At 38.0% G+C, this 26833-nt stretch overlaps 2 protein-coding genes across 3 annotated transcripts in view; one reads left to right on the top strand and one right to left on the bottom strand.

Annotated features, from left to right (window-relative positions):
- LOC140240967 (ATP-binding cassette sub-family F member 1-like) overlaps positions 1–4993 on the top strand; it is a 36509-nt gene extending 31516 nt beyond the window's left edge. For both annotated transcript variants that reach the window (XM_072320741.1, XM_072320740.1), the window contains exons 26-28: positions 291–452; positions 1189–1261; positions 1741–4993. In XM_072320741.1, the coding sequence (XP_072176842.1) occupies positions 291–452; positions 1189–1261; positions 1741–1901 (396 nt within the window). In that variant the 3' untranslated portion in view covers positions 1902–4993. The remainder of the gene's footprint in view (positions 1–290; positions 453–1188; positions 1262–1740) is intronic.
- A 377-nt stretch (positions 4994–5370) lies between these two features.
- On the bottom strand, positions 5371–17653 carry LOC140240675 (uncharacterized). The gene is made up of 5 exons (XM_072320429.1): positions 16386–17653; positions 11308–11376; positions 7770–7926; positions 6783–7361; positions 5371–5436 (listed from the first exon to the last, which is right to left on the bottom strand). Exons 1-5 carry the CDS (start codon positions 17651–17653, stop codon positions 5371–5373), a joined length of 2139 nt encoding a protein of 712 aa, XP_072176530.1.
- Positions 17654–26833: the final 9180 nt, after the last annotated feature.

Raw genomic sequence — 26833 nt, 5'->3', positions numbered from 1 at the left:
TACATCACAGCAGTAATATCTCTCACCAGCACTTCTACACAGTAGTGTGTCAGTAAAGACTCTACCTCCTTATGGTGTTCTGTAAATTTAGATCTGATTTTCTGTTTTCTCCCTTGTCTATACACATTTTCTATTTCTGTGTATTGAAATCATCTGAAAATGTTGATTTCCATTTTTTTTTTCTTTTAACCTCAATATCATCCCTGTCTGGCAAGAAAAGAATTGCAACGTGATTCTATTTTCAATACATAAAGCTTTGCTCACATGACTGACTATCCTCTTACATCCAGACCAAGTATAACTTACAGTACCAGGACTGCCGCAAGCTGCTGGGACGCTTTGGACTGGTCAGCCATGCCCACACCATCAAGACTAAGGACCTATCAGGTGGTCAGAAGTCCAGGGTGGCCTTTGCTGACCTTTGCCAGAGCCAGCCTGACATTGTTATATTGGTCAGTTTGTTTGCCTGTTTAGTTGTTTTTGTTTATAATCTCCAGTACATTGTTGCAGAATGCTAAACCCTGCAGCTTCATCATATGCAAGTTCCCAAGTTGTTTGTTTTTACAATATTAGGTTTGTTTTTCCTTCAACAAAAATAGGAAAATATGGTTTTGTCATTTTTTTTTCTTGACATTTGGTTTATTATGCACACTCAAAGTTGTCCATGTTTGATCCTTAATATGATTTTTGCCTTTAAATATGTTGTATACTGTGTATCAGTACATTTTGTTGAAACATTAAATACATTTTCTGTGTCCTGTCATACATTACATTCTTTATACTCTGTAAGTAGAAGTTTCTTCTTTCTTGAGTGTCCTTGAGGTCCTTTGTGCTGACTTCATGTTTGAAATAATTATTTGCTGAAAAAAGCAACACCTGAGAAGTGTCTCAGTGATTAAAAAAAAAAAATGTAATTTCGACAGAACAGCCAATCTTTGTATTCTTTTCTGTGGTATATGTGTGATAATTGAGCATATGTAAGTGTTGCATTAAGTAATTTTTTAATTCGTACACTTAGAGCGTAAATAGACTTCTCATTTCTCTATCTGGTTAAGACACTGTAGTCTGATAAAGAGAAAAAGGTTTTATATAATGCTCATGACCTATGCAGAGGAAAAAAAAGCCACCAAATAGACTACTATTGTAGATTTGACTTGGATGTACTGCTATCATGCCTTCTTGCTACAGGACGAACCGACAAACAACCTGGACATCGAGTCTATTGATGCTCTGGCTGATGCCATTAACCACTATGCTGGAGGTGAGCATTAGTTCAGATTATTTGAGGTGTAACTGACATATAGCTTTGTTGAGCCTCCTGTCTTTGTTTATTTAATAGACAGAAACCAAAATTGCACATTTGTAGTCTGAATATATGAATATACACAAATGAAGACATTATAGTAAAGGATTCATTGGAATCCATTGTACTCGGTAATTTGATGTAAATGATCTGTAAAATTTGACTCAAATGAACTGTATTTGAACAAAGCATGACTTGGGCTTCATATTGTGGTCGTGTCAGCAACGTACATTAATAAAATTGCATTAAGAGTGTCTCAAGAAATGAAAGGAATGCCGGCCACATAGAAGGGAGAGAGAATTTTCTATGTCTACAGCTATGGTAGGATGATGGAATTATCCTTTATCTAGTAAAGTAACACTGAATGCTTGTTTGTCTGTTGCTAATAATATGATTTATGGATGGTGTGATGAATGAGTGTTATCACTCTTTGATAGGTGTTATCATCGTCTCCCATGATGCCCGCCTCATCACCGAGACAGACTGCCAGCTCTGGGTCATTGAGGACCAAACCATCAATGAGATAGATGGCGGCTTTGACGACTACAAGCAAGAACTTCTGGAGGAGCTTGGAGAAACAATGAACAAGAAGGAGTGAGGCAGAAAATATTTTCTAGAGACTTTGAGCGATTGTCATCTGAATTTAAACTGGTATCACCCAACAAAACTGACACTAAGTAGTTAGACATTTTTCCTATGCAGCATCAGGCAAGTTCTGTCCTACAGTGAACCTTAAGAAACACCTTCATCAGAAGAGGTGAAGCTGTTGGAGATAGGATTATTTGTGACAGAATATTGTATTTGACAGCTGATGATATGACTGCTCAATGTTTGCATCACACAACACTCCATCCACATATAAACCATTGACAGGCTGGCACATATACATCTCCCTGGTTAAAAAACACTTGCCTTCAGCTGTTGCTATGAAGATTAAATATTGCCACCAGAAAGATTGGGTGAGTTTGTGGAATCAGCTTGTTTTGCAGGTGATAGAGGGGGCAACACAGTTACAGTGGTTTGATGCCATTTATTACAAGTACCCAAACATACTTTTAACAAGTGAGCATCAGAAGCTAGTGCTGTAATATGCAAATTCATATCCAATAGCTGCCTAACAGCCTACACATAGGTTAAGCTTGCGATGGCTTTATGTATCAAAAGAAATGTCCTAATAAGTGTTAAAACTGGCTTTCTCAAAAGAGCATGGTATTGAACATCAACAGTCAAGAGCAGAGAACTGCTTAGATTATTGCATAAGAAAATATCATATTTATTGAAATGCAAGCTGTCTTCAGCTTGTTGAAATAGAAATTATGTAATATCAAAGGTACATCTTGTCAGTTCAAGCAAAGTTTAATACTGCTGTCAGTAAATACACATGATATTTACAGGCAGATGCAAATAGCTACTTATCATTGGCTTCATAATATTCTACATTATTAAGTGATGGCAACTTCTGTCAGTGAAGCAATATGGCAATATAAGAAGTGAAAAGGGTCATGTTTTCTCCAAACATATAATTATCAATATGCATAACAGTGGTCCAATAGACCAACAACCTCTGTATCTGATCAGAGAATCTTGTTACAATACCTGACTCAGAGTAAAACTGCAACAAGAGCAAAGTAACTGTTTTGTAGCATACTAACATGTCACTCGTGTTTACAAGTTTACATTGTGGAGCCAGACATCATATCAAAGTTTACCTCGATGAAGTTGTCTACATATCAGTGACATGTACCTGAAGATCTTTTGTTCACACTCTCTCAAACAGTTGATGAAATTTTGACTCTTTGCAGGGTAAATTCCCTCTTTCAAGGCTCCTGTCTTGAATGCAGATTTAAGACAAACAGGACACACACTAGAGTAGCAGAATGTCTGATTCACTGATTTTGTGAATATTATGTCCAAGCATGGACCTGTCAGGGTTTACAAGCCTTACAATTTAAATCTGGGGCTGAACGTCCTCGTGATTTTTTTTTCTTTTTTTTAAATTTATTTTTGCTCAAATACTACATATCATCACTGGGGCGACAAGACCTCGTATCTACAAAATGTCAGATGTTCAGGAGAGCGAAAAAACATGGCGACCAAAGCACTGTGGTGAATGGGATAGCCTTTCCTTTGACATGCCGTGGTGGCTTCATTTTTTTGAGTAAGACAGTTGGGAATTGGACAGGACATCACTTAACCCATTATTTGACTATTGATCCAAAAAAGTCATTTTCACCAAAATTGCAGATACAAGGTCTTGTCACCCCAGCGACGATATGACATAACGCATTTAGTTTTGTCATATAGAATGACAAGCAATTTTTGAAATGTGCATTTTGTTGATCTTTGTGAAAACTCTTCAGAATTTCCAAGGCAAGGGTGCTTTAGTATGCATGCTGTCAATATTTGTAGGTCACTGCACATCTTGTCAATTTATTATACAATTATTGAAACGATATTGGTAATATTAAGAGAAATGTGACAGAGGAACAAGAGACTGAAGTAAAACCTATTAAATAAAAAAAACAGAGTGAGACTGCATGATGATACAAAGTATCAATTGAAATTTTGCTCTATTTGTCTTGCATACTGAACCTGATCACCAAGTACCTGCATGAACTTTTCAAGAATTTGGGCAAATACAGAAAAAAATAAATATGTATTATGTAAATTCCTATTTCATTCATGCATGTTCATAAACTACAAATCCATATTTCAGGAAAATTACTGAATTTTTCTGCAATATTTCTGAGATTGTGAAATTGAGCTCTCAGAAGTTCTTTTTGCACATTTTTGTTTCTGTGATATGACTTTTTCCCCTTGACTTTCTCAGGGAGACAAGCAAAAACTTATTGCTCAATAACATCGATATTGGCAATTTATCCAGATCAAATCCATTACCATGCAGGTCTTGAATAGTAAACCCACATACACTGTGTAAAATGTTTCGTATATCAGTCGACTGTGACACAACCATAGTGATGTAACTTAATAAATGCATCATAAACAGGAGAACAATTGATTTTTGTCAAGGATTTTTAATATGAAGTTTTGTTTTCACTGAGATTAGAGTGTGTGTAACTTTGACTGGCTATCTATATGAAATTTAAAAAAACTGGCCCGTCGGGCATGAACATATGCACACGTACACAAACATAAACATGCATACACACACAGACATTTGTACATGGGCAAGGGGCTAGCTTGAACCTGAACTGAACCTGAATTTTCTCTTGCTTTAATGAAAAACTAATAATTCATCTACTTTACATAAATGATGTGCAAACATTTCTGTGCATCAAGATGTACTTGGATCTTTTGGGTATCACCTCATCAAATATTCCATCCTTTTGACTGTTTCTGGTACAGCACCAAGAGGTAATATGACACTGTATTTTCAGCTGTACCGGTCTCATCACTTTGGTCAATTTACTAAAGTGGGCAAATCAAAGGCATTAATGTGGTAGATTCCTGTTGGCTATTAAAATGTGAAATCGTCCATCAGGTAAATCTATGGCACAGTCACAAATGGCTTCTTTGGCATTGCAACATAACAGCAGACTTGCACATGTATTGTGATAAATCAGTAATACTATACAGTGGACTCCCATTACAACGAAGTCCTCGGGACTGGCAGTTTTCTTTTGTTAATTGTTGAAATTTCATCATAACCGAACAAATAAACAATAAAATACATAGAGCCGATAATGTTGCAACCTGAATTCTTACATTGTTGTAACCGGAATTTTATTATAATTGTGTTTGTTTTATGGGAGTGCACTATACAACAAGCAATAATGTGTGTTGAGTATGTCTGATGTTGCTTGCATATTGTATAGTCCCTTTGCACAGTACTAGTACTTCAACTCATTTTGAAAACAAAGGGACCAAATTTTGCAAGAAAATGCAGTTATTGCTTTGTGTGTCCACCCTATATGGACACTGTCATCGGACCTGCAAATGTTCCAGTATGATTCTTCAGCAGGATTTCCAGACACATCCTTCAGGCTTTTTGGTACCCATAATTTGATCATGCACAGTCCAGAGATGGGAGTGGTCATCACTGGACCTCATCTCTTGACCTGACCTGTGTTACCAATAGCTATAGCTTCCTTGCTGACGGACTCCAGACAGACCTGTAGAGAGAGAAGCAAAAGGAATGTTTGTCTGTAAGTGTGTTTGTAGGATGGGATGAAGAGAGAGGCAATGACAACCAAAGGGATGTTTGTCTGTAAGTGTGTTTTTAGGATGGGATGTAGAGAGGGAAGTGACCACCAAAGGGATGTTTGTCTGTAAGTATGTTTGTAGGATAGGATGTAAAGATAGGTAGTGACAACCAAACGATATTTGTGTGTTTATAGGATGGGATGTAGAGAGAGGTTGTGACAACCAAAGGAATGTTTGTCTGTAAATGTGTTTGTAGGATAGGATGTAGAGAGAGGTAGTGACCACTAAAGGAATGTTTGTCTGTGTGTTAGTAGGATGACAGAGGGTATGTAACATGTAATGTCATAACAGAAATAGCCCCACTCCTACCCCCTTGGTTACACATTGCTGCATCCTGACCCATACTGTCTTCTTCCAGAATTCGTGAGAGATGAAATGCAACAGGGAATGTGAAGTTTCAGACCGAAAAATTATTAGATTTTTTGCAATGAGATCTTAATGCAACTATATTGTTTTCTGGATAATTAAATGTCCAGTACATTTATACATGTATAAAAGATATTAGAACTTAAAGTGTATATTATGAAGGCCTATTTGTAACACTGAGACACAGATAAATTAATGGTGCTACTTTGACTTCACACAGATTGTGAAATCACGGGACATTTGTGAGCCTTCATTTGAGTGATCTTAAGTATTGGTGATAGAGCTATATTTGTAGGACGACTGTTGAATGTTTCAGAACAGGGCGGTGAGTTAGCTCAGTCGGAAGCGCGTCTGCCTCATGATCCAAAGGACCCCAGTTCGATACCCCGGTCCCACTGAGCTATGCTGGGTGTAATCATACCATCCCCTCTAGTGAGAGGCAAAACACTCTGTCCTAGCTCGGTCAGGCATGAAATGGAGATCCTGTGTGTGAGAGAGTCACAACTTGGGCATGCAAAAAAAAAAAAAAAAACCCACTGTATTCATCGCAAAGAGCAGGGTGTTTGACCCAGTGAAGTGGTCCCGCTTGTCATCCAACTGGATGACCAGCTATTGCAGCTGAATATGGGGTATCCAGCCATCTTCTCAGATGGAAATGAAGCAAAAAAAAAAAAGAGAAAAAAAAAAGCATTTCACCAGTAACAATTTCTTCAAAATGTCACAAAATTTTGGCGTAGAGCTACAATGACCACTAACAATTAGGCTACAATAAACAATAGTATGAATTATTACCAAAGTGATTCACCCTTATAAACTTGTGCCAGACCAGACGTTACGGGACCCCACCCTACTCGTCGAGAGGAGAAATTTCACAGCTGTTACTACTTACCGCTTGGCAAAGTGCGGCCTTGTTGATGTGCGTAGGTGTGCTCTCTGTACGACATGGTTTTTCTGGTATTGATATGTGATAGACATTCCCTTTCCCACGTTCCATGTGATTATTAGTGATGCGATCCTTGCTAATGGGTTCAGTGCTGCTGTCGGCTCCTGAAGTACCAGTCTTCGATATCTCTCCTGTGTTCATTGACGTCGGTGAGTCGATAGAAATGTATTTCTTTCGTGAGAAAGTAGTTGGAGAGTTGGTCTCGTGCTGAGAAGTTATTTTAACCGGTGTAGATGATTGCTTTGGAGGATGAGTACTTTTGAACGCAGGAGCGTTAACATACTGTGATGACCCGCTGCTAGACAGAGGGCCAGCCGACTTACATGTAGCAGAGCGAGATGCTATTGACGATGCGGCAGAGTTCAGCCGCTGACCGCGAATGCCGAGTCCATGGCTGGTGTGAACAACCTGTGCGGGAATACTGGCGTCTGTGGAGTTGTCATCTGCTGCAGATAATTTCGGCGATTTGTAGATCGCAGACGAGCTTTGTTGCCGCAACGGTTGTTGTGTTTTGTCGATTGATCTCTGGTGGTTAGATACAACAAAAAATTTGGTGTTCAAGAAGTTGAGGAAAAAGTCTGACCCATATACGATGTACATACTTAAACTCTTTTCGATCGCACTGGCATAATCAATGTAGAAGGAAAAAAAAAGTATAATTGTGAACAGCAAGTAATAGAAAATGCGTACTTGACATGTGCTGAGCTGCGACACATTCTCATAATGATGATGATCATTACAACAATAATCATAACAATAATGCAATGATAATAATGTAACTATTGCCCCAAAAATTGTCATACATAAACATTCATAGCGTTGTTGGTATTTCTAAACTTTGATAACGTGAACATAACAGCAGGAGATAGTGTTGTAGGAGACCATTCTGTCCAGTGTGTATGATAGCACGAAAGTTTGTAATCATCCCCATACCTGCCTGCCCGCCACTCGTAAGTAATGCGCCGCTTGAAGGAGATGAGAGTAGAAGTCTCTGAAGACAGACCCGTCTGGCGTTCCCATGGTTTCAGGGTGGTATCCATAGCAACTGTCATCACGTGTGGCACCAGTAAAATGGTTTGGTGCTACGTCCCTGTTAAGGCGGATGTGCAATTTATACACACACAAAGTACATTAGAAATGCTGTTTGTAACCAGTAATACCAGTGTAAAGATGGTGTTATGTTGAAATCAGTTTTTATCTCTGGCTCAACAGATGGCATAACCGTAAATTGTTTATACACTTAACCAGTTTTATTCAAACATATCATACTTAGCAATGTATAACGTCCTGTTCCATGATGGAAGAAGTATTATTAAGTTATATTTTCCTTCCCTCCCTTTCTTTTCTAGTTGACTCGCCATTTTCATATTGGAAGTTGATAAGGGCGTTGATTTACAGATCATTTTGCGAAGCAAACTAGTGTTTCAGAAGTATTTATGTCGCAAGTTGCAAATCGAAACAAGATGAGGTTCGGGAATACTATTACGCAAATGAACATGAGCATCATACGCCTCCCTCTACAATACAGTTTGCATGCAGTGTAACAAAATTCACTAATTCGACATTATTTGATATACACGTATTACCGTGTCAAATAGTGTATCATTATCTATAATTCAGTGTGTTTAGTTTGACAGAAAATTCATTGAACAGATAAACCCAATTGAGCTGAGCAGCTTTGATTCACTTTGAGGACAAAATATGAATTCCTGTCCCCTTCATTTATCACGGAGACAATAGTTACGTTCAGTCGGTGGTCTTTAGTTTCGAGGATAAGATAACTTGAGGATAAGCTCTATGGGGCACCAAGTGTCGCACGGTCGGTGTTTTAATGAAATCGACCGTGCGACACTTGGCGCCCCATAGAGCTTATCCTCAAGTTATCTAATATCCTCAAAACTAAGGACCTCCGACTGAATGAAACTAATCTCGCTGCCTGTCAGTGTCTCTCTCCCTCTCTCCCCTCTCTCTCTCTCTCTCTCTTTCTCTTTCTTTCTTTGGTCATCGTTTTCTATAGTATTGCTATTTAACTCACAATCGCCAAGTATGCCCTGGATTGTCCAGTCTCAGTTTCAACTTACTAGTATATCAATTGAGCAATCAATTTGTGAGTGGTTTGTTATCACTGCAAAAACGAGTTTTAGTACAACAGAAATCACAAAACTAAATGTGAAATGTGGAGTTATGTAACGTTAAAGGGTGTGTACAGTTCCGGTCGAGTTGAGGATTTAGCTTTTAACGTTTTGCGAGATATTCAGAAACCACTCTATGAGATGTCAAAGAGCATGCAGTTCTAAGGGGTATCAAAAGTTTATTCGATGAAATTCGCTTTTGAAATGGCTGAGATATCCAAAAACAACGTGAAACAAAGAGATCCTAATAAAGTTGTGGCATGTCGCCTTTTATTATTAGCACTTTTTGGGATATCTCAGCCATTTGAAAACCAATTTTCATCAAATAAACGTTGGATCCTTCTTAAAATTATCATGTTTCATAAGAGGCTTTTCATTATCTCACTTAGGAATGTTCAAAACATGAATCCCCACCTCAACCAGTACTGTACAGTCCCTTTTTAAGTTCTTAGATGCCAAACAAGAAGAATCTAAACAAGGCACACAGTACAATTTATTTATAACTTTATGAATGAAAAGTTATTACAACAGCAAACATTACACTGATGCCAGGTACAACAGTAGACGTGATTTTATAAATCATATATCAAATTCATACAGCTATGTATAGATGCAAGTGACTGTGACGATAATTCAAGTAATGCCCAAATTGTCAGATTCCATGCCTTCCTCCTCGATTGAATGAAAAGTGTTTTCATTGCATTCTCGGCATAGACCTACATTATTTCCAGTGCTTTGTTCAAAACGGGTGTCAAAAGAGTTAACAGTCCTCACACAGAGAAATAGCTTTGTGGGTGCACTTTGCAGTGATCTTTGTCAGGCACCCAGTCTCATGACTTTAATCTTACAGTATACTTGTATAGGGTCTAACTTGTTCTTAGATCAGAAGAAAGATTGACACAAGATTACGAAAAATTTGACTCTTTGGCCGATGTATGTTGTGATAGACAATGATTAGTGTTGGAGGATGATGTCAGATTAAAATATTGAAAGAATATAATACAGTGTGTAATCTGTGTATGCATTATATTGACAGCAGCTCAATGCCATGATACTCTTTAGACCGAGGCCGATGTCCGACTGCACGTTGTGAAGTGCTACCATGGTAACACAATATAGCGTGCAGCTAAAATCGGCAGACGAAATATGCAACCTCTTGCTAAGTCCTAAGGATCATTCTGTACTGTTGGAAGTAAAGTAAAAGCTTACCCACGTATTACAGAATGTCATGTTACAAGCACTTCATGTTAATAGGTATTATACGCACAAACGTAGGCATGGGAAACGGGTTAACAGTAAAGCCTCGAGAGTGTGACACAGTTTGAGCTACTATGCCACCCATACATACAGGACAACATACGAGTAGATGTTAATACTACTGAAAAGTCCAACCTTCGAACAGAAACCTTGGCTATGTAAAACTAAGTTACAGCTAAAAGGACAGAGATTGTATTATCACCGTAGCACAACCGAGTTGGAAGTTCATGGAGCGATCATTTTGACTATGTCTTGGGCGCACTGCATACGTTTGTATTTGTCAGGTGCAAATTAGAAAGGTGATAACCTTTTCAATAATAGCATCTATAAGGCCATAGAATTTATAGTTGTTACTTTGATCGTATTTCATTTAATCATCTTTATCATTCTCATTAGATTCTTATCAACATTGTTGGCATCAGGGTATAAGTACAAAAGTTTGCGGTGCGTCCGTGGTGATGAGACAAGTGCAAAATTTCGCAGAATGAACCTCCTTGTCTAAAGGAAACCAACACTCTCGTTTTGGATTACTTTTATGGAAAAATTGATATACCATTTGTAAATAAATTCAATTTCAAGTTACAAAAGCTATACCTGAATGTAAAAAGCCATAAATCTGGGAAGTTTTTTTTTTTCTTTTAACAACTCTGATCATTTGTTCATATTTCCAATAAATTCTTAGTTCTTTTGATTGACTTGTTTATATGATCCAACTTTATTCTAAGTCTAGAATACCGAATTGCTTTTGTACACAGAGGAGATTATGTCCTACAGTAGAAAATGGATGAAGAAATCAATGTACAAAACAGAAGGATAATTGTTTGCAAAATTGACTCCTGCCCTTTAAAGCTAAAGTTCCCAATTCGCTGTGATCCCCTCATTTCTTACCCGACCTTACGCAAAATTTACAAACATGATTCGTTAGGTATTACAAACTTGACGAGGACTTGTGGTTTCCTTTAAAGGTGAGTTATTGAAAACAATAGGGTCATAGCGTCGACGGGGATAGTTTGCTATGAATGAAAGCGAAGGATTGAGGAAAACTAGACTAAATTTTATTGGTTCTGATTTGACACTCGTACCAATCATCGCAGTCTGACAGCTCTTCGTCAATCGGTTGCAAATCGTATTTGGGCAAACGGGTGACAAATCTGTGAGATTCGCGCAGGAAAAACAGACCGACATGCATTGAGTGTATAAATGAAGCATCATAGAGCACGTCGCTGAATAAGAGGGACAAGTAATGGAACAGACACATTCACAGATATATTACAGGGCGTGGCACATCATACGTTGAACCTCCGTTGAACACGTTGGTATGGTTATGAACCATGCAAACCGCAGCAATTAGTTTTAAAGGCGACATTTTGTAAGAGACTATCGGTTAACATGTTAGCATTGTTGATTGTTTTGCTTGTCAGTTATACGTGTGTGGAGAAGTGTAAAAATTGTAATCATAAACAAACAATGCAATACACTGTATACAATGGTATAGTATTGTAGAGTGGATATTACCTGTTTTTATTTCCTCCCGTGTACATTGCTTCTGAAGATAATGGACATGTACAGGGACTGTAATTTTGATAGGTCACTAACTCTTTCATAATCTGAGATTTGCCTAAGGTTGATTGTGACAGGCTAATCATCGCAAAAGTCATTCTAGAATCTGATTAATCCATGGATGTACATTGTATTATCGATCACAAGGTGTTCCCGATCAAATTCAATCCTTGTTTAAGGTGTGTTTTTGTATGAATCGCTAATCATTTTGTTGTCTTCATGTTTTGACATGTTTAATATTGGTTTTGTTTGACACTAAGAATGAAAAGAAAACTGCACACATAGGTGAATGCAGCACAGTCAGATTTTCCCGTCACCGTTACCATGATTATATCACACTCAATGGATTTACGAGGGATAACCAATTTCCGATAGGTAAAAAAGAACCTGTGTATTATGGCGAGCGAGTTTTGCAGGACTTTTTTTTCATAGGAAACTCTGCCAAAGTACGGAAGACAATTGCATCCCCTTCTTGCTTAAAAAGCTGAGAAATACATTGTCCAATTACTGATCTTTTTTTTTTTTTCAAGTGTTCTGTGTAAATTATCAGTAAGGAAATAATACGCATGTTGAATTAAATTCTGTGTTGTTTGAAGGTTTGTCTGAATTAAATTCGTTTTACGAGATACCATGATGAACTTTTTCGCTGAAAATTTGAATTTAATTTGGTCTTTATCAAACAGACAACTAGATAATATTTCCACAGAAATTGGTTATCCACACTAGTGACTGTATAACAGTAGACCACACCTACCTTACTTTGGCATTAAGTATCCGTATGCGGTCCTGTGGTAGTAGTATTTTGTGTGTGTTTTTTTTTTTTTTTTTTGGGGGGGGGGGTGGGGAGGGTTGTATAAAAGCCGTGGATAGAAATAAGAAAAAATGCAAGAAATGTGCTGTGATGTGGATCGACACTCACCCTCAACCAAGAAATATTGTGTTCTGACATGGGTCACAGATGACACTCAAAACAGGACGATACAGACAAACATGACGCTTGAAGAGTACGAGATAGGACATGACACGGTCAGGAGTAACACAGGGCAAGCTGTGAATTGCCGCAGGTGAGAGAATTGAAATTTGGAAAGTGTCACACACGTGATATGTGACGTCAGCAAGGGGTGACCCAATCACCAGTAGAAGTTTGCCAAGAGTCTAGAAGCGGATGAATATTACCCCACGATCTGTGTGCACTGCCTGGGTCCTGGAGTGCATGTAACTAGACAACAATATGAACACAGGCCCTTGGTTAGCTTCTACCCACACAAATAAACAATACTGGCGAAACCAAGGGAGGGAGAGATATGAAAGAATCACATCAAAGTTCCCTCGTCGAATGATCAAACAGAAAAAGAAAAATACCCCATGACATAGCCATATATTTCCGTGTAGGGTACATAACGTAACGTAGTTATGAAATAATAATAGTGAGCATAAAATGAAAATATGAAGAAAACACCGGATGAAATGAGATCAAACACCATTCCCATGAAGTATACATACACACAAAACAACTGCCATACAATTTACGACATTGAGTATGCGCAATGCACCATTCACATTGTATCATAGAAAATATTCGGTATTAGAAAGATGCCATCAAACCCCTTTTACACTTCATTCAGATGAAAGTGAATGGGACAAAAAGTGATAGAATCCCGAAGTTATGAAAGTTTTTAATGATGTCTGTATTTCGGCAATGTCGATATTTGATAATAACTTCAAGTCTAACTTGTTTTAGCCATATCCCCATCTACAAAGTGTCCTTCAGGAATGTTCGCGAGGATTTAGCTTTAATGAAATATATTATTAAGTTTATTTGTAAGTGAATACAATGTGGATGTGTATTACTTAGTACGTCACTGTGTCGCCGTTAAGGCACGACTCCAACTGCGTGTAGGCCTACTTTTTATTCTTCTTCTAATCATACAGAGTAGTAAAACAGCAGCAGACAGCAGTTTGTACCTGTGATATGACGAGGAACGCACATCACTCTCTGTGTCATTAAAAAAAAACACACACGATCGTTTCTAATTATCGATACTGTCATCAGTCGTTGATAATGTTTAAACACGATGAGTCGTACCATAGCAGTTTGATAACGAAAAACTCGAACTCCTCGGAAATCATGTTGAGTATCCAATCAGCAGCTTGTTTTATAAGCAGTAACTAGCCATTGGAATTTGATTTGGCATATATATTAGAAACGGTCGCGTGACAGTTGGAAAGTGGCCTATTTACTTCCACTTGCTTTATAGTGCGATGCCTAAGTACAGATCTATTCTGTTTGCTTTTCACGGGGCAAGAGATTTTACTGCAAAAATGGTCTCGATTTGACAGGTACCTACAATGTAATTGATTCTCACATTAAAATTGGTACCTGGAAGCATTTGCGACCGTTATTTTTGCAGTCGCATGTATGCTCAGATTCTATCCTGTATCATTTTGTTCGTTATCTGTAAACGTCCGATTTGCTGAAAGAGCGTTTTTGCTTTCAGTCAGACTGTACTTTATTACATAAGAAGTCTATATAGAAGGCGTGTAGAAGTCAGTTTTATTATAGCAGCCTCCTCAAATTTTCATTCCTGTTGTTGATATTGTTTAGGATCCTCAAAATTAACAAAGCCGTCAGCGGAGACAATTATGTATGGTTTCTTAAGAATATCGATTCTAATCTTCCCCTGGGTGGTAGTACTTAAGCTCACACACTCTTTCCAGCTTTCCAAACGAAGTGATATACTCATCATAGTATACTTCTTTAGTTCATATAAAAGAAAAAATATATACAAACTTTTCTTATAGAACTACAGATATACCAAAAGCCAGTAAAATCGTAAATACGGCCTACTGCAAGTTTCATAGAGGCTTACAAAATATTTACTAAAACAGAGATATAAAGATAAGTTGTTAGGCATAGATTTAGCATCGCCCTTGGAGCATATCACTACGCGATAGGTGCCAGACCAATAGGAAAACATTGATTTTTCTTCCTTCTTTCACGTCATTGTAGTTTGAATCGTGCAATCGATTGTTGTCTTTCCAGCCCGCTACCATTTAAATTTTGAAACCTCAGGAGATACAGAGTATCGACCCAGGTCCCGGGTCTAGACCGTATACAGCCTTTATAGGATCACGAAACGAAAGGTCTTAGCACTCAAAATGAAAACAGCAACAGGGCTCTCTCCAACTGACGATGAATTACGTTTTAAAATCACAGAGAGCTTAGCAGAAGACAACATTCAGGAAGATGATCGTTTGTCTTTTTCTCGCCTTCTTTCTCACTCTCTCTTTAGTGTGTATATCTTCATGTAATTAAAGACTCCTGAGTGTATTTATTACTGATGATAACATTAAAAAAAAAAATCATTTGCTGAAGACATTCGTCAAAATACACGTTTTGTTCGATGAGCACGCGCAAAGGATTTCTCTTTGATGACTTTGAACACAGCACGCACATTGTAAAAAAAAAAGTATCCAACAGTTCTATACAAATCTGGTTGGAAAATAAATGGAGAAATGACCTAGTAAAGTGTCATTATATTATGAACATCTCTACATTAAATACTTCTGTGATTGGTCACGTGTTTGGTCATGTGATCTATGAAGTACCGATTGTCTGGGAATTCTCTTCTTTTATGTACTCCAAAAGTGCCTTTTCGTGGCATGATTGGAGACGATGTGTGAGGACACCTGAACCGATTAATGGAATTAAATCGGTGTTTTCTTGAATTTTGATGATTGTTTCTAAATTGTTACTGATTTTTATGTTTTCCCAGCAGCTCGGATCAAAACCAACCTCCTTTGAGTGTCATGGTATTATGCTCTTCGAAGTTCTCACAAAATGGCTAAGTTCTCGCAAAATCTTAATCATTTAGGAGCAAATTGCATGAACTGTCACAATTCGGTTGATTGAAAAGAAATTATTATTATACTCCAGCAGATAAGCGTCATTTATGAAAAATGTGGTGTTACGTATTTGTTTCAAGTGGACGTAGGCCTACTGTATAGAGTTATATCCAACTTTTGAATTCCGGTGTCGAATTTCTTTTGCACTTATTGTGCATCTGTAATGTATGTTCATTGCTACCCGTGTATGATTCCAACCAGACACTTTATATGCTCACTATTAGCGTCGTGGTGCGTCTATAATGATATCTCTTTGAGTAACTAAGTTAATAATACCGGAAACATCATCTGGACACGGGTGCGGGCATAAAACCAGTCAGTATTACTTATATATCAAAATCTCGCGGAATCCAGAGTTATTCGCTGCCAAAAGAAAACAAACACAAAATCAACAGAATGCAGTTAATTTGGAAGCGCACAATGACACTGTTAAGTTTCTCTGGATAGGGGGCCGTACAAAATGACGTAAATATAATATGGTGATAAAGGATAACTGATGATTACGGACTTATCTTATGAAAGAAAGTGCCGTGGTCGTGAAAGGTTATCAAAATGGACGTTAATAAACATGATTTTCGTTTTTCTATTTGATATTCTCTGGTCGTGAAAGGTTATCAAAATGAACGTTAATGCACAAGATTTGAGTTTTTACATGTGATATTCTAAAGTGCCAAAGTTAGGCCTAACAACTTACCCGAAAGCAACGGGTAGAGTGTGGTTGTCGGCGGTAGCAGGGAATTGTGAGACTACGGAGGGCTTCCAAAAAGGGTGTTGTCCCACAGGTGGGCCGTGCTGTGGGATGGTGTTGGCTTGATCCGTTAAACCATTGGATGATGGCGAACCGTTCCGGACATTGCCATTCGATGCCCTCGACCCAAGGGATGCCGCGGTGGTCATCGGTCTCAAGCCAGGCGGACTCCTGCTCTGCGGCTTGGCGGACTGTGACGACACGTCTGCTGTCACGGTCAGACTCTGCGGAATGCTAGGCATGAGAAGGTGTTCGTTGTCCTTGACGAACTTGGAGATCACGGAGCGGGAGTTATCCTTGATCAGGCCCGGTGACCAATGGGCAAAAGTTTGACGTTTGCGCGAGGCGGCCTCTGTGAGAGAGCAATATCGCGGTAGAGTCGTACCAGACACTTCACTTGCCGGGCCGTCGGCTGGTGCGGGTGCGCTTGGAGCGGTTGAAGGTGGAGGGAGGGCAGTCGACGCCCCGGCGTGGTTTGATTCCGTTTTGGGTTGATTTTCAGTCTTTGAGTCCGAATTGTGCCGCGGTCTTGACTGCGAAAGTCGTTGCATTTCCACTCGCTCAGCAGTTGCCGCTGCGGCAGCGATTTGCTGCGCTGCAAGTCGCGGTTCAGGTTTTGGTTGGGCCAAATCTGGCTTGAAGCCAGCATGTGCTGAGGCATCGCCAGCATAGTAAATACTCCTCTTTCTTCCACACGCTGTGTCCTGTGCAGCTAGTTTTTCCAAAGGGCCACCACATGTGTGGAACCTCCGATATTGCTCCATGTACTTTTTGGGGTTGTGGTAATGACGAAACTCGAATTCAATGGCCATGGTCTTCATACGACTCGAGGCACGAGATGTGATTGAAAGCCGGCGGGGATGCGTGTCGGAATCTGTGCGGGACCCGCCCTTCGAGCTTCCACCTCCGTGGTTCTTCTGACCACTCTTTGATTGGCTCGGAACGCGACGATATTGCAGTCTAGCGTCCGGCACCCAACCGCACAGGTCGTCCAGATATTTGGCAAGATGCTGTGAGATCGTGGTGGCGTCCCAGGTAAAGTAAGGCTCCTGTCCGTCTTCAGCGGTATCCTCGTAATCGTTCAGCGCTCTCGTTATCGTCTTGTCCCGCACGAACGACGGACACTCGATCTCCTCGGCGGACTCATCGCCGCTGGAGGAGTCGACCGCATGGCGAGGAGCGGTGATCGAGTAAATGGACAGCGGCGTCGACATCGAGTCAATCGATGGGGAAGCAGGTTCATTGAAGACCTGAAATGAATTGAGTTCAGATCAATTACAAAATGTAGTTACACCCATTCATTGGCACCGTAGTGGGTGTAGACAGTGTTCATTGTCAACACAAAATATCTCACTAAGAAATTCAGACCTTTGATCAGTTATGATTTAGGCAATTTTTTGTTTTACGTAAGGTGTAAGTTACTAGTACACGTTGTCATAAAGTATATCTGATCCAGACCTAGCGTAACATCTGGCGAAACAAATATCACTGCATGCGCTAATGATTGAAAGTTCATCACGTGACCGGATGAATATTGATATGACCAGTGGCAACAGCAAGACACCTTCTCCCAAATGCTATGGGATGTATATTTTTTTTTTTTTGCCTAGATTTGATCGACCTTTTGTAAGGAGAATGCTAATGAATTTCTGGGATACTAATTTTGTGATGCCGATGACGACAGCAGACAAGGACAGTAACGATTTGATCTCATCTAAGCTTAAGAGGTCGAATCAAGTGGGTCTTATCGTTCAGTCATCAATTATTGAATCAACATTGCTGTACCCGTATTTATAATGAAAATGGCATCTTCTTCTTTTGTTGACTTCCTCCAGTCCTGGAGAACTGCGTTAGATTCGCAGAAATTTAGTAAAACACTGATTGTCATCTACTAATGTGGTCATAGGTCAAGCCGGAGACAACAGACAAGAATCAACACAATAAATAATAGCATAGAGCAGGAGAGATGAGGAAGACAAGATGAAAGCAACAGATCAAGCAGCAGGTGTGAAGAGGTTAGTGTCATAGATGAGCGGATCACATGCATATCAGCTAGGAAGCGAAGGGAGTTGATGTGGAGAATTGAAGATTCTTCCCGGGAAATATTGGGGTCACTTGTTCCGGTGAGTATGAGGCTGGCAGAATATAGGGGAAAAGCAACCTAAACCGAATATCTTGTCTATGGAGACACTTAGGCTGAAAGAAAAGTCGGTACATTTGTTTGAAAATAGAAATTCAAAATAATAAAAAGTGAAGATACTATAATACCATTCGACAATAAAGAGAACTATGTTTAATAAGAAGCATTTTAATATCCCCAGGAATTATCTATAATGCGAGGGGTAAAGCAACTGGAATGCTGCTGTTTCATGAAAGCATGTTATATGCTTATATCTAAATAACATTTTCACTGCTCTACATGTTTATTTAATTTTCCTCCTACCCGAATCAATTTATGACACGGGATAGAGCTTCAATACGAATGCAGTAATGCTTTAATACATTTATTACATCTAATTTATAATCGCAAGCAAGACAGGTGTTATTTTAAAATCTTGCGTAGCTTGTTAAACTGCAAACATATAGTGCCAATTAAGTCTTTGGGTTGGATGTCTTTTTAAATCCATTTTTAAAATCCTTTTTAAATCATAATTTAAGCAGATAACGTTTAGTGCGTTTTCAAGGGATTCACAATATAAACCTATAGCCATAATGTGAACATATCGAAACTGGCTTGATTCCAAATCGCCGCCAAGGTATGATACACATGCCAACAAACATGGTGCAATTCGTCATACTTGAAGTACAATAATGAGCACTATTCATATGTGATGTCAGAATTCTATAGGGACCTACCTCACACCGATCCGTGTATCCGTCTTGACACTAATACAATTCGTAATGAAAACATCCTTCTGAAAAGGTAGCGTTCTTATCAGTGAGCATCATGACTACGACCACGGAGCATGACGAAGATAGTCAGAGCATCGTCACGTATAAGGAGAGGTTCCACATCCAAACTATTACAGAACAATGTGCAGTCATTTATCAAAAATCTATACATCATTCGGGCCGATGATAATTTCAGGAGAACATATACACACAGAATGCAGTTTCCATACAGCTGCTTCTTGCGAGCAGGAGTTCAGAGGGCGTGGGTTAGTGGTGTACCTGCTGCCTCGGAGAGGAATCCAGTGTGCAGTTGACCGCAGGGTCAATGTGTCACGAACAACTATTTCACATGTCCCTCATCGAATTCCTTCTCTGTGTGCGCATCAACAAAATGGTAAGATCAAATTTAGCATCTTATGCGATGACGTACTATACCCCCATTGGGTGAATATGAAAACAGGAACTCTCTTCTCGCCAGGCAAACGTGCTGGATAACTTTCAAGAAAACTATCTTGGCAAACCAGGGAGTGTACATACTCGATCCAGAACGTTACGCGTGGGATCTCCCGGGGCAACTACTGTATATAGCCGTGATAGTAGACGAGCTAGGGGTCTTCAAGTCGGTCTCAAGCTTTCATATGCCGAACCATCTTTTGTTCCGTATACATGCAAAGGCAGAGAAAATCGATTTCACGATGGAACTCATCTACTGATCCTTTTACAACCGTTAGTCTCCAGTGTTTCGATGTCCCCACTATTCGGCTACTCATGAAGTAGGACGAAGACGGAGAACTTGAGGTGAATACCTGCCCTAAATGAGCTGACGGCCAAGAAGAGAATGTCTAACCAAGCTGGCGGGTTGAATTCTAATCGAATACCACTGTGACTAAATGTGTTGAACTGACTACACTGTAGGATCTAGAGAAAGAAAGCGTCACTGTTTAGGAATGAGGAGCAGTATAAGTGTATTCATGAGTGCGGCTTCTATTCATTGTAGTAGATGGGGGATCTACACAATGTATAGGGCTGATGGGGTGGAGAGTCACTGATCCGATAATCGTGAAAACACGGCCTTTTGTCCTCGGCCACGCAGGCATTATGACTGGGGGGATTCATGGAGGGATGTGTGACCCCCTCGGTTTGGTGTTCAGATCCACCATGTAAGGATTCCTTTCCTGGAGAAACATTGAAATATATATCATATAATTATATACATATATATATGTATATATATATATATATATATATATATATGATATGTGTGTGTGTGTGTTTGTGTGTATGTGTGCAATCATAAATACGGGGGTTTTGTAAGATAATAGCTAGCAGATTACTTAAATGACTATACAATTGTATGTCAGTTTCTTCATGAAAGGAGCCCTTCGTGGATCTGAATATCACACATAGGGGTCACTACAAATAGAAAGATATAGATATATGACTTTGCATATACCTCTGTCCTATTGTATGCGTATTTAAATGCTCGTTTTAAAGTCATCCTGATTGTTGTATTATAGCCCACGATTTTATCACTCCATCATCGATATATATACCGCACTGTCCTGCTAGGATAAGAATTTTCCATTGGACACTCGATCACGGATATGTCTGGTTACAGGAAAAGAGGATTCAAACACTTTCTTGCATTTGTGCGAAGCGGAAAGAATGCCGTAGTATGTGATGATAATTAAGACATCTGCTCCATCAGCAACCTTACTAAATCTTGTTGTGGTTCCAGTGAACGACACTGAGTATAACGAACGTTTTATCCTCTTTTGTTGGTAAAGTGAAGGACCGCGAATGTTACAGTGTACTGGATTTTATAATTATATGTCATTTGTCATACCGGAGATTAAAAAAAAATAAAGGTTTCTTCCAAATTATAATGAAACCATAAGAAGAGCGATCCTTTTACATTTTTCAGTACAATTGCAGTTTTATTAGAACACCAAATAAAAAATTCCGAATTGGTTCAAATAAAATATTGACAACAGCAAAGACATTTTATTTTTAACTGCAAGGAGACTCAGAGAAAAAGACGAAGGTAAAGCATGAAAGGCACATGTTATTGAGATATCATCAAAGATACTCGAATATTACACTCTTTACCAAATGATATATGATACACACTGGAGTACATCCGTAAATGATAAAAACTGAAGATAAAAAAGAACGCTAAAAAGGTCGACACAGGGAGAGAAAAGACAGGAAATTAAAGCCATAACAAGCCACACATTAATAACCACGTACATTCAAAACTTAAAAATTATTGCCGCACGATGAAAATGTCTGAAAAAAACAAAACGAATTATTTCTAAGATATAGAGCCTACGTCAGTCCTTGAAGAAAGTAGGAAACTTGAAGAAGAGGAACATATAAGTGCGATTTTTGGTCGCAGCTATGACAGCGCTATCACGATAGCTCATTATTAGATCATAAGAAATGTGGCCTTCTTCAATATCTGTGAATATCTATATATTTTTTTTTTCTCTTGAGAAGATTGGGAAGGGGTACGTATATTATGTATTATATAAAAAAAAACTCCTTTTGAAGATTTACGCCATATGATAGAAGTCGCCAAAGTACACGGTTCATGAAAAATCACCTGTTACCTTGATCAAGGAGTTATGGGCAGGCAAAAAATTTACCAGTGCTGTATGTGGAGCGCAATACACATTCACCAAACAAACAAATGAGGGCGCTATGCCCATGTTGTTGACAGACAGAGCCCTTTTCGTTGAAAGGGCTCTGGTTGTAGAAACTGGCTGTCGCCTGGTGCAGTGTTACTCAATGAGGTGGATTAAAGAACACACACGCATTTGGGTAAAAGAACCCTCTTCCACATTATGGAGACCATTGAGCAACCAATAACTACATTTTATAAGATTCATCAGCAGTCACCACCACCACCCCCACTCCCCCCCCCCCCTCAAAAAAAAAAAAAAAAAAAAAAAAAAAAACACACACAAGAAAAATAGTTTTGGGATGGTGTGTTTTACTCCTTAGAAATGCTGTCGAGATCGATGAGCACAGTAATAATTACAGGGGCCCAAACTTCCTTCGCACAAGCCACACCGAGCGACCGTTAAAGTCAGATCAAATCTCATGGAGGACATGCCAACCATTGACAGTGGTCACTCAATGATGACGAAAGGCCCCAGAAACCATTACAGTATTTAATAACAGCCATGAGAGATGTCATCTGACATTTTTTCTTTGCTCCCCTCCCCCTTTTCTTTTCTTTTCTTTTCTTTTTTTTTTTTTTTTGTGTGTGTGTGTGTGGGGGGGGGGGGGGGGGGCTGCACTCAGTGGTCTCTTAACGGTCCCGTCCCTGACTACATTATATGAAAAGGAATAAATTTACATTTCGTGTCTGGTGCGGTACATGTACCGTCCTAGTCTACTAAGAAGTATAAAAATTTTGCTGGACAAAAGGGCATATTTTACACAAACGGATGCGTGATCTTCAATGAAATTGACGCATGAGCTTGAACAGTACTGCTTTTTAGTCAAATGAAGATCTCTCCCGAGGCTTTAGATTCTTGTGATCACCTAAAATTTGAAACTCACTAAATCAATAACAAATTGCCAAAATTCAAGAAAAATAAGATATCCCTTTATACAGACTAATGGTTGGGTAGTCCATTAGTTTTGGAAAACTGGTTATGTTAAAAAATATCTTAAAATATAACTATTTTAGTTGCTTTTGTATCTAACAATGAATATAACTGCAGAAAGGACATTTAGAAAATTAAATGGTATGAGACTTTACTCTTGCATTCATACAGTATTTAGACAACCTTTTCTTTCTGATTGCAAAATCAGAAATTACTTGTCCCTTGGCCAAGAAGGTTTTATTCACAAAATGTTCATTGCCCTAGTATACACTACACTGACGAAGGCCCGGGGCGAGTTGAAAATTTTGTATAAAAACCTTCATGTTGGATCTACAGATGGCGTATTTGAGACTCATTCTTCTTATAATTACAACATTCGAAGTCAAACACGTGGAAAATTCCAAAAATAACGCAAAAACCGATTCATTTATTTTTCCTTTATCTTGAGATATTTGAGATTGATGTTGCTGAAAAACAAAGGATTTGTGATAATTTTCATACCTTCAAAATAATGTTGTCATGTAACAAGTACAGTATCATCGGACAATTTTATTTTTTCTTTATTTGATGACCTTACATATAAACTTTTAATAAAAGCATTCGCATCTGTCTTTGTATTCTTTCTCTATTTTTTTCTCTCTCTCTATATATATATATACATATTATATATTGTTTACATGTTTATGTATATGTATATATGTATATATACAGAGAGAGAGAGAGAGAGAGAGAGAGAGAGAGAGAGAGAGAGAGAGAGAGTGAAAACAGTCGTATAAACACCGCAGGAGCCAAAAAATTGGACTGACGTTTCGGTCAAAGACCTTCAATTTTATCAAAGTAAGTCTAAACATAAACAATTTGATGCAAGAAACTAGCGCTTATATACCTTGCGTCCAGCCAGGCTTTTGTTATTATCATTTGTACTCTCTAAAAAAAAAATCGAGTGAAAATATTCACTCTTAAAGGAGTGAATACAGCAAAAGAGTGAATTTAGAGTGAAATTGGAGTGAATTTTGAGTGAAAATGTTCATTTTCACTCATTTTGGAGTGACCTCAGGGATCACTCGAAGATTTTGGAGTGATCCCTGACGTCACTCTCAAACGAGTGAAAATTATCATTTTCACTCAAAATTCACTCCAATTTCACTCTAAATTCACTCTTTTTTGTATTCACTCCTTCAAGAGTGAATATTTTCACTCAATTTTTTAGAGAGTATCTTGGCAACTTATGCGTCTTCTCAGTTTCTTGCATCAAATTGTTTATGTTTAGACTTACTTTGATAAAGGTCTTTGAACGAAACGTCAGTCCAATTTTTTGGCTCCTGCGGTGTTTATACGACTGTTTTTACTCTTGATATCTATTTACTACACACCGACGCAGAACTTTCATATTTTGATTATATATATATATATATATATATATATATATATATATATATATATATATATATATACATACATACATACATATGTGTGTGTGTCTGTGTATTTGTGTGTAACATGACAACGCCAAACACAAAAGCCATGCACAGACATGTCTGCAGTTAAATACACTTATCATTTATCATGATTATGTATAATTAGATCTAGTTTATATTAGAATTTCCATAATTAAATGTAATTTTTATCAATTCATCTAGATCCAGTTATATTCTCATACATGTACTTACATAGTATCAACACTATTTATACTGTAACTTGTTACAAATTCATGTTATTGTTTGTAATTTCATATTCACAGCTGTGAACGAGGCCAAAGGCCAAAAGCTTGGAAATGAAGTACATGTATATATATATATATATATATATATATACATATCAGTAACAAAACTGCAACAAAGTTCATGCTGTATTCACCAACGGTTTATTTCTTAACACGTACATGTGTATATATATATACATATATATATACGTGTAAAGAAATAAACCATTGGTGAATACAGCATGAACTTTGTTGCAGTTCTGTCACTTATCTTTTTATCTTGCCAACACGTGGACTACCTTATCAACATATATATATATATATATATATACACTTGTACGTACATATATATATACATATATATTGGCATTCCATGCCAAACACCCGGGTTCGATTCCCGGCGGAGACCAACTTTTCAACTCTCGCACTTTTATGAAAAGGAGGAACAGTGAGTGGAATAATGATGTAAAAAATGATTTCATATGAAACATGAAAAAACTGTATATATGTACAGTCTAACACACTGGTCTTGAAGAATACATTCAGATGCAGCACATAAAACACTTCAAAACTATGGTACACACTGGACAGTTCAGAAAACTAAAGAAGACTTTGACACAAGTGACATGCAAAATATAGTCCAAAACTATAATTATAAATGACTTCATTGGCAACTACACAGACAATGAATTATATATTGTATGTTTGTTGCAATAAACACAATAAATTGATAGTGAAAATGAAAATGCTTTTATTGCAAGGAAAATGGAAGACAGATGTAAACACATAATATGAAAATAGGCAGAAAGATTAAACTTTGTGACGTAATCAAATCTTGACGTCTTCTTGTGACATTTCAACATGTGCATTCTTCAAGCAGAACACTTATCCCTGAATACTACAAAAGGCTATTCAACCCAACTACATATGTATGGGCTATTGTCCAGGGAGAATATATCGTGACCATTAATCCTTAGGCAGTAAATTTTCCCAAGGAGCAAAAGTAATACACATGGTAATCCTTTTGGATTAATGTGAATGAGATCTACAAAACAAAATTGATCTCATACCAAGATATCAACACAGGAGACTGGATATTGACTTGGTTACAATGTTTACTTCTTGAGAACTTTCAGAAGTCAGTCCAATATTTTGCAGGACACACTTGTGCCTATGTCAGAAAGGACTAACCAGAGTAATGTCATGTCATCTAGAAGCCTCCTACAGTGTCTTGATGTCAGATGATGAAAAAAATACAGTCATCTTAATGAGTGTATCATTAACCTTTCAATAATACCGATATTCCTCTAGGATTGTTATGCATGACGCATGAACACTTTATCAATTGCTTTTGCATTAATGTGGAGAACTGGGCAGTGAGTGGTTGAAAAGCTTTACAGTGGAATGTGCATTTTGTAAGACATTGGAACATGTTATATAATTTTGTGACCATGAGATAAAATATGTATCAACAAAATAAAATGCAAAATGAACTGTTTGAAAAACACCTTTAAATACAGTTACACTTGTATGTGCTGGTGATCGTGATTTCTGGTTTATAACAGAGTATCATTTAGACATTCACAAAATAAGAAGAAGAAATTAATCTAAAGGCTAATGGAAGACATACTGATATTCTAATTCTACAAAATGAACATGAAAGGTGTAACTTGGATTAAATTCATCATTTAACCATGAAATGTTAATGAACAAAAAATATTGCAACTAAAAGTAAAGCTCCTTTATATTCAAAAATAGAGAACACCCTACTCTAACATTGCACATACAACACTAAAAATAACATATTTCTTTTGTATCTGAAACCCTATAAACTTTGCAAATTGCTGTCACTTTCAGTACTACAATCTCCATGTTAGCAAAATATGTTTAAATCAAATATTTATACACCATACATTGGTTAGCAATACATAACCCAGATCATAACATCCCAACTTTCCAGATATGGCAAAACATACAATAGTGGAAGCACAGACCAGTTCTATCAGAATATTGTTTCCCTTTTTTACACAAGCATTGAAGTTGAAAGGTCTAATACAGTAGGTTAAAACTGAACATCCTGAGATATCCCAAAATTTGAATGCCAAATCCTAATAGCAAATCCTCCCTTACATCTCCCCCCTCCCCCTCAACAAAAGGAGATAAAACATTAAAAAAAACCCTGA

Source organism: Diadema setosum, chromosome 17, assembly GCF_964275005.1.
Source record: "Diadema setosum chromosome 17, eeDiaSeto1, whole genome shotgun sequence".
NCBI classification, from domain to species: domain Eukaryota; kingdom Metazoa; phylum Echinodermata; class Echinoidea; order Diadematoida; family Diadematidae; genus Diadema; species Diadema setosum.
This window is presented reverse-complemented; position numbering and strand designations above follow the sequence as displayed.

Bases quoted from the DNA above. Each gene is read 5' to 3' on its own strand.
- LOC140240675 (XM_072320429.1), bottom strand. From the start codon at position 17,653: ATGTCGACGCCGCTGTCCATTTACTCGATCACCGCTCCTCGCCATGCG. The intron at 11,377-16,385 runs GTAAGTTGTTAG...CGAATCTCACAG, and splicing joins ACTCTACCCGTTGCTTTCGG to ATTTGTCACCCGTTTGCCCA. The intron at 7,362-7,769 runs GTATGGGGATGA...TCTAACCACCAG, and splicing joins TACGAGTGGCGGGCAGGCAG to AGATCAATCGACAAAACACA.